At 41.8% G+C, this 15,116-nt stretch overlaps 2 protein-coding genes across 2 annotated transcripts; one reads left to right on the forward strand and one right to left on the reverse strand.

Annotated features, from left to right (window-relative positions):
- The first annotated feature begins 1,386 nt into the window (after window positions 1-1,386).
- Window positions 1,387-8,224, forward strand: si:ch211-114c17.1 (pre-mRNA-processing factor 39). Its single transcript, XM_068740450.1, has 15 exons — window positions 1,387-1,444; window positions 2,587-2,807; window positions 3,325-3,450; window positions 3,546-3,664; window positions 3,971-4,138; window positions 4,321-4,501; window positions 4,600-4,704; window positions 5,238-5,355; window positions 5,534-5,688; window positions 5,780-5,906; window positions 6,387-6,658; window positions 6,916-7,100; window positions 7,218-7,292; window positions 7,365-7,536; window positions 7,817-8,224. Exons 1-15 carry the CDS (start codon window positions 1,387-1,389, stop codon window positions 7,886-7,888), a joined length of 2,154 nt encoding a protein of 717 aa, XP_068596551.1. The 3' UTR covers window positions 7,889-8,224.
- A 965-nt stretch (window positions 8,225-9,189) lies between these two features.
- Window positions 9,190-12,475, reverse strand: ubxn1 (UBX domain protein 1). Its single transcript, XM_068740425.1, has 10 exons — window positions 12,437-12,475; window positions 11,959-12,023; window positions 11,825-11,878; window positions 11,621-11,748; window positions 11,042-11,123; window positions 10,746-10,937; window positions 10,503-10,554; window positions 10,278-10,400; window positions 9,894-10,077; window positions 9,190-9,743 (listed from the first exon to the last, which is right to left on the reverse strand). The coding sequence occupies exons 2-10, from the start codon at window positions 12,015-12,017 to the stop codon at window positions 9,703-9,705; spliced, it is 915 nt and encodes a 304-aa protein (XP_068596526.1). The 5' UTR covers window positions 12,018-12,023; window positions 12,437-12,475; the 3' UTR covers window positions 9,190-9,702.
- Window positions 12,476-15,116: the final 2,641 nt, after the last annotated feature.

The raw sequence follows: 15,116 nt of genomic DNA on the forward strand, positions 1-15,116 counted from the left end.
AATGTCCTTCTCGTGTTGAGCCACAATTATTGGAACCAAAAGGATTACTACGAGTTGGATTATGGTTTGTCGCATTTTTAGGTAGATGACAATCGAGAAACACAAATTATGCCATTGTGATGAATCTTTTGGAGTTGAGAGGTAAAATGTCCTGGAATGCATTTGTTTATGGTTTAAGTATCGATTGGGTTCTCCATCCTGTCTGCCTCAGCAAAAATATCACAATGGAGGATTTTGTTTTGCAAATTAAAATGAAGATTCACATTCGCAAAGCACACGCGCCACCTACTGGCAATTTATCGCCACCTTTCCAGTTTGACTTAAATATTCATTCCTTCCCTCTGGCCAAGCACGTCAGTCAGCTCAGAGGCACGCTATATTTAATCATGTCACATTTCATGTATTTGAGAACAACTGTGGGGCTGTAATGTCAGCTTTCTGATGCCACAAACCGAAAACGAGTTTCTCACCAGTTCTGGCCAATTCATGCTGGTTTAACGTCTTCCTTTGTAAGTGACGAGTTTGCGTTGAGTGATTCATTGTCATGATGTCACAGTGAGAGTGATTCAGTCATTCAACGAAGATACGATGGAATTCAGCTGTTCTTTTGAACAGCAGGAATCACTGCAGGGGGCTGAACTACCGTTGCTTGTTGATCACCCTGTCATTGCCCTTTCTTAATCCCCCCCCTGTATTTGCTGGATCATTTTAATGCACTTGAAGTGAGAAGTGGATAGGTTTTTGTGTTACTAGAAGTCAGGACTGTCCAGTATTTCCAGTGTGTAATTTGGATCTTAATGATCAGGTCAAATCCAATTTATTTTCAAGTTGCTTCACTAGCAAATATTGTTTTTCTCTCTGGTGTTTACAAAAGTAAACCTAAATGAATATTAAATGAGTTAATATTCAAACAAATGTGCTGGAGAATTCTTGACTAGGCAAATAATTTTACATTTCAGGATTTTTTTTCTATAAGTTAGTTTTTAATCATCATTAATGTATACATTTTGTTACTAGTGGCTTGAATTGGTGGTAACAAATGTCGGTTGTCAATCAAAGCTATCAGATGTACTCTAGTCTAAAAGATGAGACCAAGTGACAATAAAGTTGAGCAAATGAAAAAAAAAACGCCCCAGTTTTGATACATTTGTCATTTTAGAATTGTCACAATTTATAAAAACAATGCAGACAATTACATGCTCGGAAGAAAAGTTGCACTAAATTAATAACATGGTGTTTACTCTACATAAATATAGAATCACTAGAAATTAATAAAAGCTGTGGCAACCGGACGGCCACTTTAAAGTCGGCGCATTGCATGGACCGAACGCGCTCATCTGTTGTCGCACACCTATGACGTAGGAGCTTTTATTTTTATTTTTAAACATGGCGGCTGAAGGGTTTGAGGAGATGAGCGTCAACGGGGAGCATGAAGAGTCTTCAGGTAGTTTTTATTAATGTTAAGGAATTGACAATACAAAGTTTTGGCGTTTTAGCAGACTATTTTGGATTATTTTAATGTAGTCGAGCATTATGAACGAACTCTTAGACGGACCTGGTCTGGAGAAAGGAACGCAAGCTAGGCTAGGCTAACTTTATTTTAATAGACCCATGGTAGCGCAGGTGAAGCGACTCAGTGTTTCGGCTGCTTGTCACTGCTTCATATTCACAAATTAATGGAAGAATATCCAAAACGATTGATGTTTAATTTTATTTTAATGAATGACAGATACCTCTGCAGGATAAGGCAGGTGGTGCTTCAGGAAAAAAAGCCGAAAGCTACCGGATGTTGTTTTTGTTTTGTTAGTCGTGCGTGAATCGCAAGCTGTCGGTTATAGAACAGTTATACGATATAATATGATCCGTTCCATTGATTTACTGTTGTCATAAAGGTAAGTATGAGAATGTGTGCTTTGTCACACTTTTTTTAATTTTACTGTAGGAAGATACTTTTTCTGGAAAGATAATTTCTTAAATTCGGCCAGTGGTATTTTCTTATGGAAAGGTTTTGCATTCATACTTAAGTGCTTTCAGCCATTACTGATATATCTTAATTTACTGGTTTTCATTGGGATCAATGTTTTTCCTTATTGATGTCTGCTATAATTAATTCATTTTAAAATGATAAACATTGGAGCTGATGCAGGATCTTCTTACTCGGGGTCCTGCCTACGGTGTTCTGGTTTGGTTACTCATCACCCGTAATAGTTTATCAATACAGAATAAGCTGGATCTTCAAAGTAACCTTTCCCCTACAAAATCCGGTGTACTTGAAGTATTTTAAAACAGCATTCACTATACAATATTATTAGTTATTGTTAACATTGTATACATTTATGGTTCTAAATGTTAGATATTAATCATGCAGTGCCCATACAACATTAGTACAAACTGTAATGTAAACTTTAACTTCTCATTCGTTTATTTTTGAGGAACAAGAGCTTTTTGATGCTGAAATGATTTTCTGATCCACAGATTGAGTATAAATTTCAAATCCTTACACACTTTTGTAATGCTCTTGTAACATCACACATCAAAAAGATATCTCATGTTCCAAGAAGGGCTTATTTGCTTATTACCCTTCAGGTACATATATGGCTCATGAAGGTCATACATCACCTCCGACTGAGATGGCAGCGATGTCAGAAGAGAATAGCATCGCCGCAGAGGCCCCTGAGGCGTCCATACCTCACGCTGCAGAGGAAGGGGAAATGCCAGCAGATTTTGAGCGTCTGTGGAAAGCAGCCAATGACAGTCCCCAAGACTTCACCAGCTGGACTGACCTCCTGCAGTACTGTGAGCAAGAGGTGTGTTTGTTGTTTTGAATAGACAAACGGAGGACAACCACTGAGGTTCGTATATATTGGGAAACCTTCTCAGGGCGGCTTTGCAACTGGAAGACTAGAGACCAAGGTTCAGGCTTTTGTGGTATTTTATATTTTTTGATTCCATCCATTTTTGTTTCACTATGATTTTTCAAAGTACACTAAAGAACTTCTTACAACATACATACATTCTGCCGAATGATTATCCTCATTGGTAAACGGGCCGCTTTTATTGGTGACGAGTAAATTCTGTGCTGTTGCTGTTGCGTCCGATGGTCATGGTGCATTTTTGGTCCACAAAAAACTGAAGTCATAAAGTCCAGACCAAACGAGGTAGATGTAAACTCACTCTTGCCGTCCTTCAATAAATGTGCATTACAATAACTTCAAACTACCAAGCAACCTATATTAACTCCTAGTGGCCGAAAATAGGCTACGAAGCATCTTGTTCTGGAAGTTGGCTGTTGGACTTTGTATTTTTTTTTTGTCACCTCACCAGAGCCATGTTGCAGCGTCACGCAGAGCTCTAGAAGCCTTTCTTGTTCGCTACCCGCTCTGCTACGGCTACTGGAAGAAATTTGCCGATCTGGAGCGCCGTGAAGGGAACAACATGAAAGCAGAGGAGGTAAAACTGGAGAGCGTACAATGCTATTAAAAAATAATAATAATTAGGCTTTCTCGCAATTCTTTGTGAGCTAATATTGTGGTGATTTGTGCCAGGTGTGTATTCGGGGTCTCCGGGTAATCCCTCTGAGTGTAGATCTGTGGATCCACTACATCAATCTGCTGCTGGGAACACTTGACATGAACCTGCCCGAGTCACACCCGCGAATTCGTAGGTAGATGAACATTCTCACGTTATTCCAGTTCACGTCTTACAGCATTCTTTGCGCAAAGAAAATTTGATGAATAAAAAAATTAAAATAGAAGTGTCTGAATACGTACGTACACGTGTGTACTACCGTTCAAAAGTCTGGGGTCACTTAGAAATGTCCTTATTTTTGAAAGAAAATCAATGTTTTTTTCAATGATAACTTTATACTAATCAGAAATACACTCTATACATTTCTAATGTGGTAAATGACTATTCTAGCTGCAAGTAATATGTATATATTTTTTACATATATATATATATCTTCTTCCAGTGTGTTTGAGAATGCGGTTCAGGCAGCAGGAATGGACTTCCACTCTGATCGGCTTTGGGATCTTTATGTTGAGTGGGAGAAGGAGCAAGGGAATGCGAGGAAAGCGGCAGCTGTTCTGGACAGAGTCCTCAGAGTCCCCACCCAGCTCTACAATACCCACTACGAAAAGTAAGACCACACACACACACACACAAATGAAGGAATGGAAATCAATTTATACAAATGCATTTTTGTGTGCTACATTTACTATTCCAAGAATGACGCTCAGATTCAGATATGTTTCTTGCCCTTTTCTTTTCTTGTGAATCTAAATTGAAATTGCGTTTTCTTCCTTCCATCTCATCTGTCAGGTTCAAGGAACACCTGAGCAGCCACGGACCCAAAGAGGTGCTCTCCCCAGAGGAGTACGAGGAGCTGAGGCTGATGTGCCGACAGAGCCAGAAGGCAGAACGTGCTGAACAGGCCCAGGAGGAGGAGCAGGAGAGGCCTCCAGGAGAGGAAGGACCCGCCACACCTGAGGGCGCAGACACAGTGAGTTACTTCCAGCTGGCTCACGCTCATCCCCGACAGGATGGGCAGGTGGAGAAATTAAAAGGATTCTTTTTGGGGATTCCTCTGTCTTTGTTTAGGAGGACTTGATGCAGAAGATCAGGGAGCAAGTGCTGATTCGCAGGGACAAAGTGTACCACGACAACGAGGGAGGAGTTCGCAACAGATGGCACTTTGAAGAAGCCGTTAGTGTTTTTGTCTTTCTACTCCACTGTGATGTATTTTCTTTTGTATCTCCGAAGTTCTTGTGTTCAATCGTCGTATTTACCTTTGCAGAGGAGGTTATGTTTTTGCCGCCGTTTGTCTGTTTGTTAGCAGGATTACGAAAATACTGCTGGATGTATTTTGATGGGGGGGGGGGGGGGATCTGAAGATGGATCTAATTTAGATCCCATTACATTTTGAGATCCTGATACTCGTCTGGATACAAAAATCCAGATTTTCTCAGTGGCTGCTTCACTGATATCTGAGAATATTCTCAGTTATCCATGTCATGGATGGAAAGTAAACTTGATTTTTAGGATTAACGTGAAAAGATGTTTTGCATCTTATCAAACGAAGTGTTCCAGATATTTAACCTCAATTATCATTATGACCTCACAACTTTGTCCACTTCTAGTTGGTTTAAGATCTGGAACTCCCCACCAGCCTTTACAGTCTTTAAGCATTTCTCGCAAGTCCGCTTGACTTGACTGTGTTCCGTTTCTTGGCTCTGCAGATCAAACGTCCGTACTTCCATGTCAAGCCCCTCGATCGTCTCCAGCTGCGGACCTGGCACTCTTATCTTGATTGGGAGATTTCTCAGCTGGACAAGGACACCAAAGACCCCAACCAAGGTGAAAACATCCGAAAGCATCAACGGTTCTGCCACATGTTCTTTGCTTCCTCCATTTTATCCCACCAACATTAACATGCTTATTAATAAAACGATCCGGTCTGGCATTGGTCCTCGGGCTTAAATCAGACTGAATAGGATTTTACCGACTGATGAAAATTCCCATTATCTTTTACTAGATCCAAACCAGGCAGCCACAGGAGAAACAGAGGTGGCAGCCCAGCCTCCGGAAGGATCAGCGGATGCTGCTGTTGCCCATGACGACCGTAGGGTTCGCATCCTCTTTGAGCGCTGCCTAATTGCCTGCGCTATGTATGAGGAGTTTTGGACCAGAGTGAGCAGAGCACCTTTTTTGTGTGAGCCCTGCTTTGAGACATCTTAAGGCATATTCATGTCGAGTGAGAGCATCTCTTGTTTGTGTTCAGTACACGCGGTACCTGGAGTCGCAGAGCGTCCGTGAGGCCCAGGCTGTTTTCAGACGGGCCTGTGAGATCCACCTGACGCACAAACCCAACATTCACTTGAATTGGTCGACCTTTGAGGAGAGACGCGGTATGTCAAATCGCACACGCAAAATGAGCCTCTTCTTTGTCACGGGAAATGTCTGAAGGTCTTTTTGCGTGTCTGAGTGCCGTGTCTGAGCTCCGAGGAAAAGGAGGCGGAGCTAGACGTGGCAGAGATGCTGGGGTTCTCCTTGGGAGTGACCCGGTTGGATAGGATTAGAAATGAGACAATAAGAGGGAGAGTGAAGGTTAGACGCTTTGGAGACGAGGTCAGAGGGGACAGACTTCGATGGTTTGGACATGTCCAGAGGAGAGACAGGGACTATATATATATATATATATATATATATATATATTAATGTTTGCTGACAGTGAGACTGGCTGTTGCATTAAGAGTTGTGCAATTTATTATTTTATTTATGATTCACATATTTAGTTGATTGGGAGACATTATCTCACGGAAAATCGTCCAAAACTCAAAAAAGACAAACCGGCGGGACCTTTGTCTTTCCCATTATTTCTCCATCAGGTGACTTAAATGAGGCCAGACGAGTGCTGGATGCCTTAGACAAGACGCTACCCGGGTTGGCCGTGGTCCTCCTTCGCAGGGTGGCCTTGGAGAGACGGGCGGGTCGGCTGGACCAATCGGAGGCCTTGCTGCAGGCAGCTGTGGCTGATTCCAAAGAGAGGCCCACGTTACACGCGTTCTACTCCATCAAACTGGCTCGTCTGCTGCTGAAACTGGGACGGAACCCCAGCAGAGCCCGGACAGTTTTACAGGATGCACTGGCCATTAGTCCGGTGAGACAACATCACAGCAGTACCACTTCGAAACGGATGTAGTAGTAACTGTAGTTAAAATGACAAACTGGGCCAGACATTGCAGACGAAGGTCTGTGTCATATTCTTTGCTTTGGTTACCTTGTGAGGTTCCAGCAAAAATAAAAACTGCAGCTCCATTCTTGAAACGTGAGCGTTAAAAAGCCAGAAGTTCGTAAGTTAGAAACATAAACGCCTGTCGTGTGTAACTTCCTCTCTCTCCTTGTGTCCTCCATCAGGATAACGACAAACTACACCTGAACCTGTTGGAGCTGGAGGTGTCGGAGGATCCCTGGGCTTCGGCGGAGGCGGTGCAGGAGTGTGTGACGCGGGCCCTGGCAGCTCCCCTCGCCTCGCGCACGAAGATCCTCCTCTCGCGGAGAGGCCTGCAGTTTGCTGAGGATTACGGCGACTCCATCCGCAGGTCGGAATTAAACAGAAAACCTTCTGATAACTGTGAAGCATTCCGAGCCCCGAGGAGTCCTACAGTCCCCGGTGGAGCTCCTTCGTTGCGTTTGACTGTCGCGTGTGTCTTCTTCAGCGTGCTGTCTGTGTATGAAGAGCACCAGAATCTGCTCAAGGAACTGGGCGGAGCAAAGCGAGAAGCCGAGGATGGGTGAGAGACAAAGGACGACAACACTCGATGTTGAAATCGATCAGTTTCAAGAGAAACTTTTTTTTTTTTAAGGGACGAGGACCTGGAGAAGGCGAGTAAAGGTGACGACGACTCTGCTGTCGCTGTGTCTGAACAAGCCCCACCCACCACGCCACACGTCCCAATCACCACGCCCCCTCCACCTGTGACGGGAGCCGACAGGAGCGCGCAGGGCGGCTATGGGGCTTATAGCAGCTGGTACCAGGTTGGGCTCAAGATTTTGCAAATGTTTCTGTGTGGGTTTTCTCCATGTTCTCCAGACTTCCTCCCACTATCCCAAAAACACGCGACTCGGGTGAATCGGTCATACCTGTCTGTAGTTGTGAGTGTGTGTTTGTCTTTTCGTGCATGAGAAACAGCAGTTCTCATTAAAGATGTGTCCACTTTAATCTAAAATGGTTTCTCAGGCCTGTGGAAGGGTTAGGATGGATGGAGCACACTGGCACAATGTTCAACAGCCCTTTTTTGTTGTGATTCATTTCCAGCAGCCACAATACAGCAGCTATGGCTACCAGAACACCTGGAACTACAGCCAGGGCTACTACCCTCCCAGCTAGAGACGGTGACCCTGAAACCAGGTCTGAACGCCTGATGCGGTTTGACCCCCAGATGACTGAACTACAAACTGAAACAGACTCTTATCAGTTCCCCTGCTAAAAAAAAACAAAACACGCCAGCGTCCTTTCCTCCGTCACCTCACCGTCCTGGATTTAAATGGTAGAAGCTGGTTTTATATGTCAATAATTTCAAGTGGAAAGATGATGAAAGGAGACCGCGACGTCCGTCCTCTGAGCGATCAGTCTCGTTTTAATCAGATGATTGATGTTTTGTACTCTCCCTAGTAGCTTCTGTGTTGTTTTTCTAATGTATATAAAGTTGTTTTTATAGTGTGTCGCAACAGATCAATGAGGGTTGGAAAATCTTAATTATTGTAACACAAAAACCTTGGTCACAAATCACAGCATTGCCTCAAGTCTCACATCAGGGATTATAGAGAAACTCTTATGTGCAAAGTCAACAGAGTTTTTAATCTTGCTCAATTGCAAGTGGGCTTTAGAGGCTATAATCTTCACCTCAGTCTAATTACATTAATGGGCAATTAAATTAACCTCAAGCATTCTTCCAACTGCCCATTTATACACAAAGTTGTATGCAGTTACCAATTAAAGGGTCAGCCTTTCTCGCCTGACCGTCCACTCGGAGCACTTCACAAGCCAGTATTCACACACATTCATTCAATTGTTCCAGAGGATGCCATGCAGGGTGCCACCTGCTCTTTAGCAGTAATAACTATTCACACAGGCAAACGTAAAACAGCGATTAGGAACAACTTCAGGTTTGTGTCTTGCTCACTGACTGGTCTTTTTCACAGCACAGGCGAGTCTTTATATTAACTTGACGTCTCATCCGACAGCGGCCGTCATTCATCTATTTACACACATTTTTTGTACCGTCGTGTATGAAAAACATCTATAAGCAGCTCACTTCTGATTTTGTTAGGACTCGCCAATCATCAGTCCAAAATGGAAGAATTATATTTATAGGTTTTTGGACTTATCTGTTCAAAAGATCTGGAACTAAACATTTCATATAAATGACAAATCAGAGTAACGGGCTATGCCAGCCTTAACCTTAATTTAGAAATATGTCCTAATAAAGCTGCAGCCCGGGAATTCAGGACATTCCAACACAGCTTTGTGATGTTGCCAGTGATCTAGTTATTTCTATAGCGTAACCCTGTCAGCTTCCAACTTCCCATAGCGTGCCAATTTGTGGCTACTGAAGGCATTTACAATTCTGACTAAAGGATAATAAATCCTTCTTTTAAAAGAGAAAAAAAGATACTTGCACAAAAGTCAGAATTCTCCAAGTCACTTTTATTTCAAGTAGATTTTGGTGATTATGCAGACATTAATATACCCGGTACTTAGATTTATTTAAAAAAAAGAAAAACCCTGTCAAAATAAAATACCAAAAATCAGGAAGGATTAAATTTAAGGCCTTTTCAGAACCAATCAACTGGGTTTTGTGTGATATTTTGCTATATGAGGAAGGTTTTGTGCTGTAGGAAAACCGTGAAGCGATCAGTACCAATCAGAAGCCAGCTATCATATCGTAAAAGTCACTTTCCAAAACACTGCACATAAATCAATCCCTTCTCAGGGGGCGCAAGGCATCATTCAACCGTTTAACCGCACTGTTTTTCCAGTGTTACTATGAAAAGTTCCAGAAAGCTGCAGTTCAGTTAGCAGGCATGCTGAGTGATACTGAAGGGCGCAGCTCCGTTCCTGGTTCAAGCTCTTTCTGGTGTATTTTGTGTCGACGTAGTGGAAGCGGTGGTGAGGTAGGCTCAGAGCAGATCCTGCTGATCTCACTTTTTAGCAACAACCAGCACGGCTGAAGGCACCAAGCCTGAAAGACAATGGAAATTCAGAAACAAAAAAAGGTCAGAGCTGCTGGGCTCCCCACGAGTCCACAGAGAAGAGAAAACAGAGAGAATGTGTCACCGCATATGACGAGCAATAATCAATACATCATGTGTGTTTATATCACAGTGCTCACCCAGTTCTTTGAGGGACTTCTCCATGTCCAGATCGGTGTAAACGTGTCGGGGGTAGGGTGACAGCAGCGTGAAGTCCTCACCCTCTGGCATGCTGCTGTTCATCTTCACGTAGAGACGTACTGCCGCTAGCTGCTCCTGGGCCTTAAATACCGTTGAGATGGCCGACCCATCCAGCAGACGGACCTAAAAAAGGAAAAGAACAAACAAATCTTCTGCCATCTTTCAATTTGACTATTTCACTGATGCAGAAGCGTTGCTGATGCGTGACATTTTTTATCCATTTTAATCTTAAAAACTGAAGTCTAAAATAGGAGTCGATCTGTTAAAATGAAATCTGTTCTTTGTGCTTCTTTGAACATAAAATGCTCATTTCAGAAATGCACCTGTATCCTGGACTCGTCATACTCTTTCTTCGTGGGTGGAGGGCCGTGACTGGTGGGCGACGGGAGGCTGGGCTGAGCCGGCTGAGACGATGCAGCCGTGCTTGGCTGGTCGCAACCGCCAAACTAAACAGGTTCCAAAAAAAAAAAGTCACAAAGTCCAAAGACTAAATCCAAAAAGGAGAAGAAGAGAGCAGAAAACTAAAAATCAAACAAAGCAAAGGTTACCTTTTGTGCTCGCTCCTCTCGGTCTCGTGCTATCTTCTCTTTAACCCGTTGTCTGATGGGAATAAAGACCACAAAGAATGTACTTATTCTCAGCTTGTGATAAGACTCGGGAGTCCACCCTTCTGATGAATAAGGATGACATTCAATCAACTAGCAGCATTTCATTTTTCTTAAACGCAGTCCAGTCATTGTATGCTGTCATCTATTATTACTTGAACACGTGTACTTTGGTCAACAGCTTACCTTGCCATTTTATCCTCCATCTTCTCTCTCCTGCGGTCATCAGTGAGTTTTTTCATATCATTCTCTTGCAGCTTTTGGCGAATCTGCTGCAGCTCTTGGCCATGTTTCCTCCGCTGCTTCTCCCTCTCCAACTCTTCCTCCCTCTCGCGCTGTCTTCTCTCCGCCTGTTTCACTCGCATCAGCTCCTCTAGCCTGAAGAACAGGCAGAAACTCAGGAATCAGCTTTACACCAGTACTGAATTGGTATTATAAAATTGGCAGACCAACACTGTCTCAGGTGCGTAGTCGAGGCTCACCTCTTAACTTGCTCGTGTTTCTCCTCCTCTGACATTGGCCTCTTCACACCCTGCTGATCATCACCGTCGGTACCCGTCGACTCTAAAGCCGGGAAAATACACATGAGCAAGGGCATGAAAAAAACTAATATATATCGACTAGTAATGAAATGTTTTACTGACAACCATTAAGACCCACAACATAATGCACAGAGAAAGCAGAACAATACAATGACACAATGGTGTGTGTGTGTGTATCAGGCTTCATAATTTACAATGTGAACATCTGCGTTGCCTTGTGTTGTAAATTAAATACATAAGACATTTACTCTTTAAAACAAAATACAAAATCATGGAGAATATGTCCATTTGTGCTGCGTGGCGAGGCCGTGACCAGGTGAATGTGAGCAAACTCACGTATAAATTACCCAAATTCAGATATACCTGTGATTAATCAAAAGGAGAAACAAATGGAGATGTAGAACTTTATGGACCCTACAAAGCAGGTATATGTCGTTACATTTTGTCAGGTTTTGACATGATGTACTCCATACGGGCTTGTTTTCATCACGCTACCGTAACTCCCTACAAGACGCTGACCTTCGGTCGTCTCCGCCAGCGTCGGTCCTTCGCTGGGTGACTGGCTGGCGTCTTTTTCTCCGAGCGTATTCCCCTCAGGTGGCACGCAGGGCTCATCGGCGTCTGGGTCGTTCTCATGTTCCATTAACCTAAGAGAAGGCAGAGTAAACGTCCAGCAAGGCGTTTCCACGCCAGCGTGTTAGATTGTGTGTGTGGGAGACTCACCAATCCATGGCTTCTCCTATTCCTTTGTCTCCTGTGTTTGCCACCGCCCTTTCACTGGAAAGACATGAAGATGAGAAAGGACGGCTTCCATTTAAACCTAGGAACATCATCCTTTTGGATTTAGCGTCACTCACGCTCTGTTCCTTTCGAAGCCCATCTCCAAGAGGCTTTCTAGTGTCGTTTGCTCTTCCATTTTGACCTGAAACAGATCATAGGCATCCATAGCAGATTGCTCAGCTGTCATTCTGATGCGTTGCTTAATAAACCATAAATGAGGTTAATGAAGCTAGCACGCTTCCAGCACAATGTAAGCCAATGTGATTCAACTTCAGCACGATTTAGCTTGCAGCTACTTTAGCTAGAAACCTGACATCAGCTCTTGTGCTGAATGCCAGAATTAGCATTACTGTGGCTAACGATCGAATTAGCTTAAAAACTAGCTTGTGAGCCTCGCTGGCTAGCTCTGTAGCGGCATGGAACACACTATCCATAATCGCAGCTACTAATGTGTGCTTGTATATAATATTTGATTAAATAAACGAGTGTTATCTTATTCATAACGGCAGTTACAGCAGCAAATACACAAATAGAAAAGGTTAGGTAGCTTCTTACACATCAGTCCACAACACTCCTTCTCAGTAGCAATGCTTCGTACGGGAGCCCACAAAGGTCAAACTCACGATTGCGCTTTTTTTCTTTTTTATGAATACTTTTCAACGTTTCGTTTTAATATGACAACCAACGATAAAAGTCTAAACACTTAATAAATAAAAACAACATAAAAAGCTGGCAAATTTATGTTTGTTAATGTTAGCTAGTAAATCTGTTGAGAATGGGAAGGAGCCATTGATGTAGTCCGCCATGTACTACAAACCCCCGTTCAAAACATTTGGGTTATTGTTTCAAAAATGTTAATTAAAACATAATGCAAATACTTGCAAATCGTTTTCAGCCATATAAAATGTATGTTCAAATATAATCTCATTCTGACATCATCTCATTTGATGTCTGCGACAAGGTTCTTTTTCTCTCTTATTCTTATTTCTTAAGAATAATCTTTTGCTTATGTGTACCAGGATGTTCAAACGATGTAATATCCTAACTTTTATGGGCTGGTTTAGGCTGTTACATATTTACAGTGAGTGTAATGATTGATTTTGTACCCCCCCACCCCCCCATTCAGTCTTAAGCAGCCCTTAGTCACAAGTCCAGCAGTACTCAGAGACATAACTCTCTCTCTTCCTGTTCACTTCATTCTTACTTCTCTCCTCTATTTATATATTTGGTTTGTTTTTGTTACCATGCATTTGTTCTTTTCATGTTTTTCCATTTTTCTAATGTTTCTCACAGTTTAATTGCTACGTACCTCTTTTTCCAGTGTTTTCTTGGTGAGTATGACATTTTCCTATTTTAATAATGAAATGGAAAATTAGTAATCAAAGAAATATATTCCATTATGATATGAAATTACTTCTCATTTCATTTGTGGAATATATGAGGCGTATGGGTAGCAGGTTTAGTGGTATTATATATTATTGTAGTTGTACTATTATATCGAAATTATTAGTAATTTGATTCAAGTAAATACCAAATACACCTATTCTACTACAACTCCCATTTGCTTCAAGAAAGTAAATAGTCACAGATCAACTTTTGAGCAATTTAATTATCTAAATTAAAATCTCTCTTCATTGCTGCATTCTCCAAGCCCCTTGGGTGTGCGTGCGTGTGTGTTTGTGCACGCACGCGCATTCCGGCCTCTAATCTTTTTTAAATGTCAAGAAACCATACTAATTTAATGTAGGGTCATAAAGTCAATTGTATAAAGTCAACCTCACACTATAAAAGGTTACGAGAAAATAATGAATCATTTCTTCATCACGGAGAGACAGACGCACACTTTTCAAACTTCATTCTCTGTAACTGAATCTGTTCACACATTTACAGTAGAATTATCTGTAGCTGAGTGGATAAAGTTGAAGGAGACAAAAGGGTCGAAGGTCTCTGCAGTCTATGCTTCAATTATTTTATGGCTCTGTTTTTTTTTACAGAAGGAGATGGTTTAGGGTCAAAGCTCATTCAGGACAAGTGAAGAAAGATTCTGTGAAATGAAGAGGAAGACGAGGAGGTGATGTACACTTGCCTTTACAACTTGTGTTAAAGCCATATCAATAGCTATATGTCAAAGATTAATTTTGATGGACTATGACTTATAGTCATTGGCTGAAATGATGCTCCCTCCTGACCCTGAATTTATTGGTTTCAAACTGGGTGGGTAATAGTTTCTTACAAGCAGTAAAAACCAAGATCAGCAGACATGATGATATGTTAGATTAAGTCTGACGACCTCTGGTTTCATCACTTGAGGGCTCTAAAATGATATGAAGTTATCAAGGATGTGACTTTTTACTTGTTTGCCATTGTGTCTATTGGAACATTAAACCTATGATTCTTTGGACTCTGCTGGGAAGAACTCACATACTTTATGTCTATTTAACACGTGGTATGAAATGCAAGTTCGGTGGGCGCTGAATGAACAAAGTAACACAATCCTATTTTTTTTATTATTATTTTACAAGTGAAAAAGTATTTCTAAACACTTTAAGGACCTCAATCTCTTTGTATCATTGTGACAGAAATATCAGATGAACACTTTCCAACCCACTATTCAGGTGAAATGAGCCCCACCACCAGGTTCTTGTGGTTTGCATGGGGCATCTGCTGTGCTGTCCCTGTGGGTCTCACCAGCTGTAACAGCATCTCCATATGGAAAATCTCTGGCTTCCAGTGGAGCTGCTGTTATCTGTGGGGGGACACCTCTTTTCATCACAAAGCTGTTTCGACTTCGTAACTTACAGCTCACATACCTAACTTTTAAAATTCTAATGATTGTGTACAGCAACCAATTCTGGTTGTTGTTGATTTTTTCTTTTTGTAATTGTACACTTTCCTACGGATAGTCTTTGGAATAAAATAAAGAAATTAAGACTTGTCTGCATGAAAATATTTTGTCTTTTGTGTGTGTGTGTGTGGACAACCAAAGCATAAATGATAAATGAAGGTACGTACTATTATTAAATGTGATCCTATAGAGGATTCAAGAGAAAATAACATACTATTTTTTGGAAAATAAATAATATAGTATGAGTGTAAATATAAGGCTTTCGTATTGACATAATGTCTGAATGGATGACCCTGACATCATGCAAAATCAAAACAGAAGGCAGACAACGGTAAGATGAACACTGTAATCATACATGATGCAGCCAGTTGAAAAAGTAAAAAAAAAAGT

The sequence above is a fragment of the Brachionichthys hirsutus genome, chromosome 6 (assembly GCF_040956055.1).
Source record: "Brachionichthys hirsutus isolate HB-005 chromosome 6, CSIRO-AGI_Bhir_v1, whole genome shotgun sequence".
NCBI classification, from domain to species: domain Eukaryota; kingdom Metazoa; phylum Chordata; class Actinopteri; order Lophiiformes; family Brachionichthyidae; genus Brachionichthys; species Brachionichthys hirsutus.

Bases quoted from the DNA above. Each gene is read 5' to 3' on its own strand.
- si:ch211-114c17.1 (XM_068740450.1), top strand. From the start codon at position 1,387: ATGGCGGCTGAAGGGTTTGAGGAGATGAGCGTCAACGGGGAGCATGAA. The intron at 7,101-7,217 runs GTCGGAATTAAA...TGTCTTCTTCAG, and splicing joins TACGGCGACTCCATCCGCAG to CGTGCTGTCTGTGTATGAAG. The intron at 7,537-7,816 runs GTTGGGCTCAAG...ATTCATTTCCAG, and splicing joins CTTATAGCAGCTGGTACCAG to CAGCCACAATACAGCAGCTA.
- ubxn1 (XM_068740425.1), bottom strand. From the start codon at position 12,017: ATGGAAGAGCAAACGACACTAGAAAGCCTCTTGGAGATGGGCTTCGAA. The intron at 11,124-11,620 runs GTCAGCGTCTTG...TCCCGGCTTTAG, and splicing joins GCTGGCGGAGACGACCGAAG to AGTCGACGGGTACCGACGGT. The intron at 10,938-11,041 runs GTGAGCCTCGAC...CCTGTTCTTCAG, and splicing joins AAACACGAGCAAGTTAAGAG to GCTAGAGGAGCTGATGCGAG.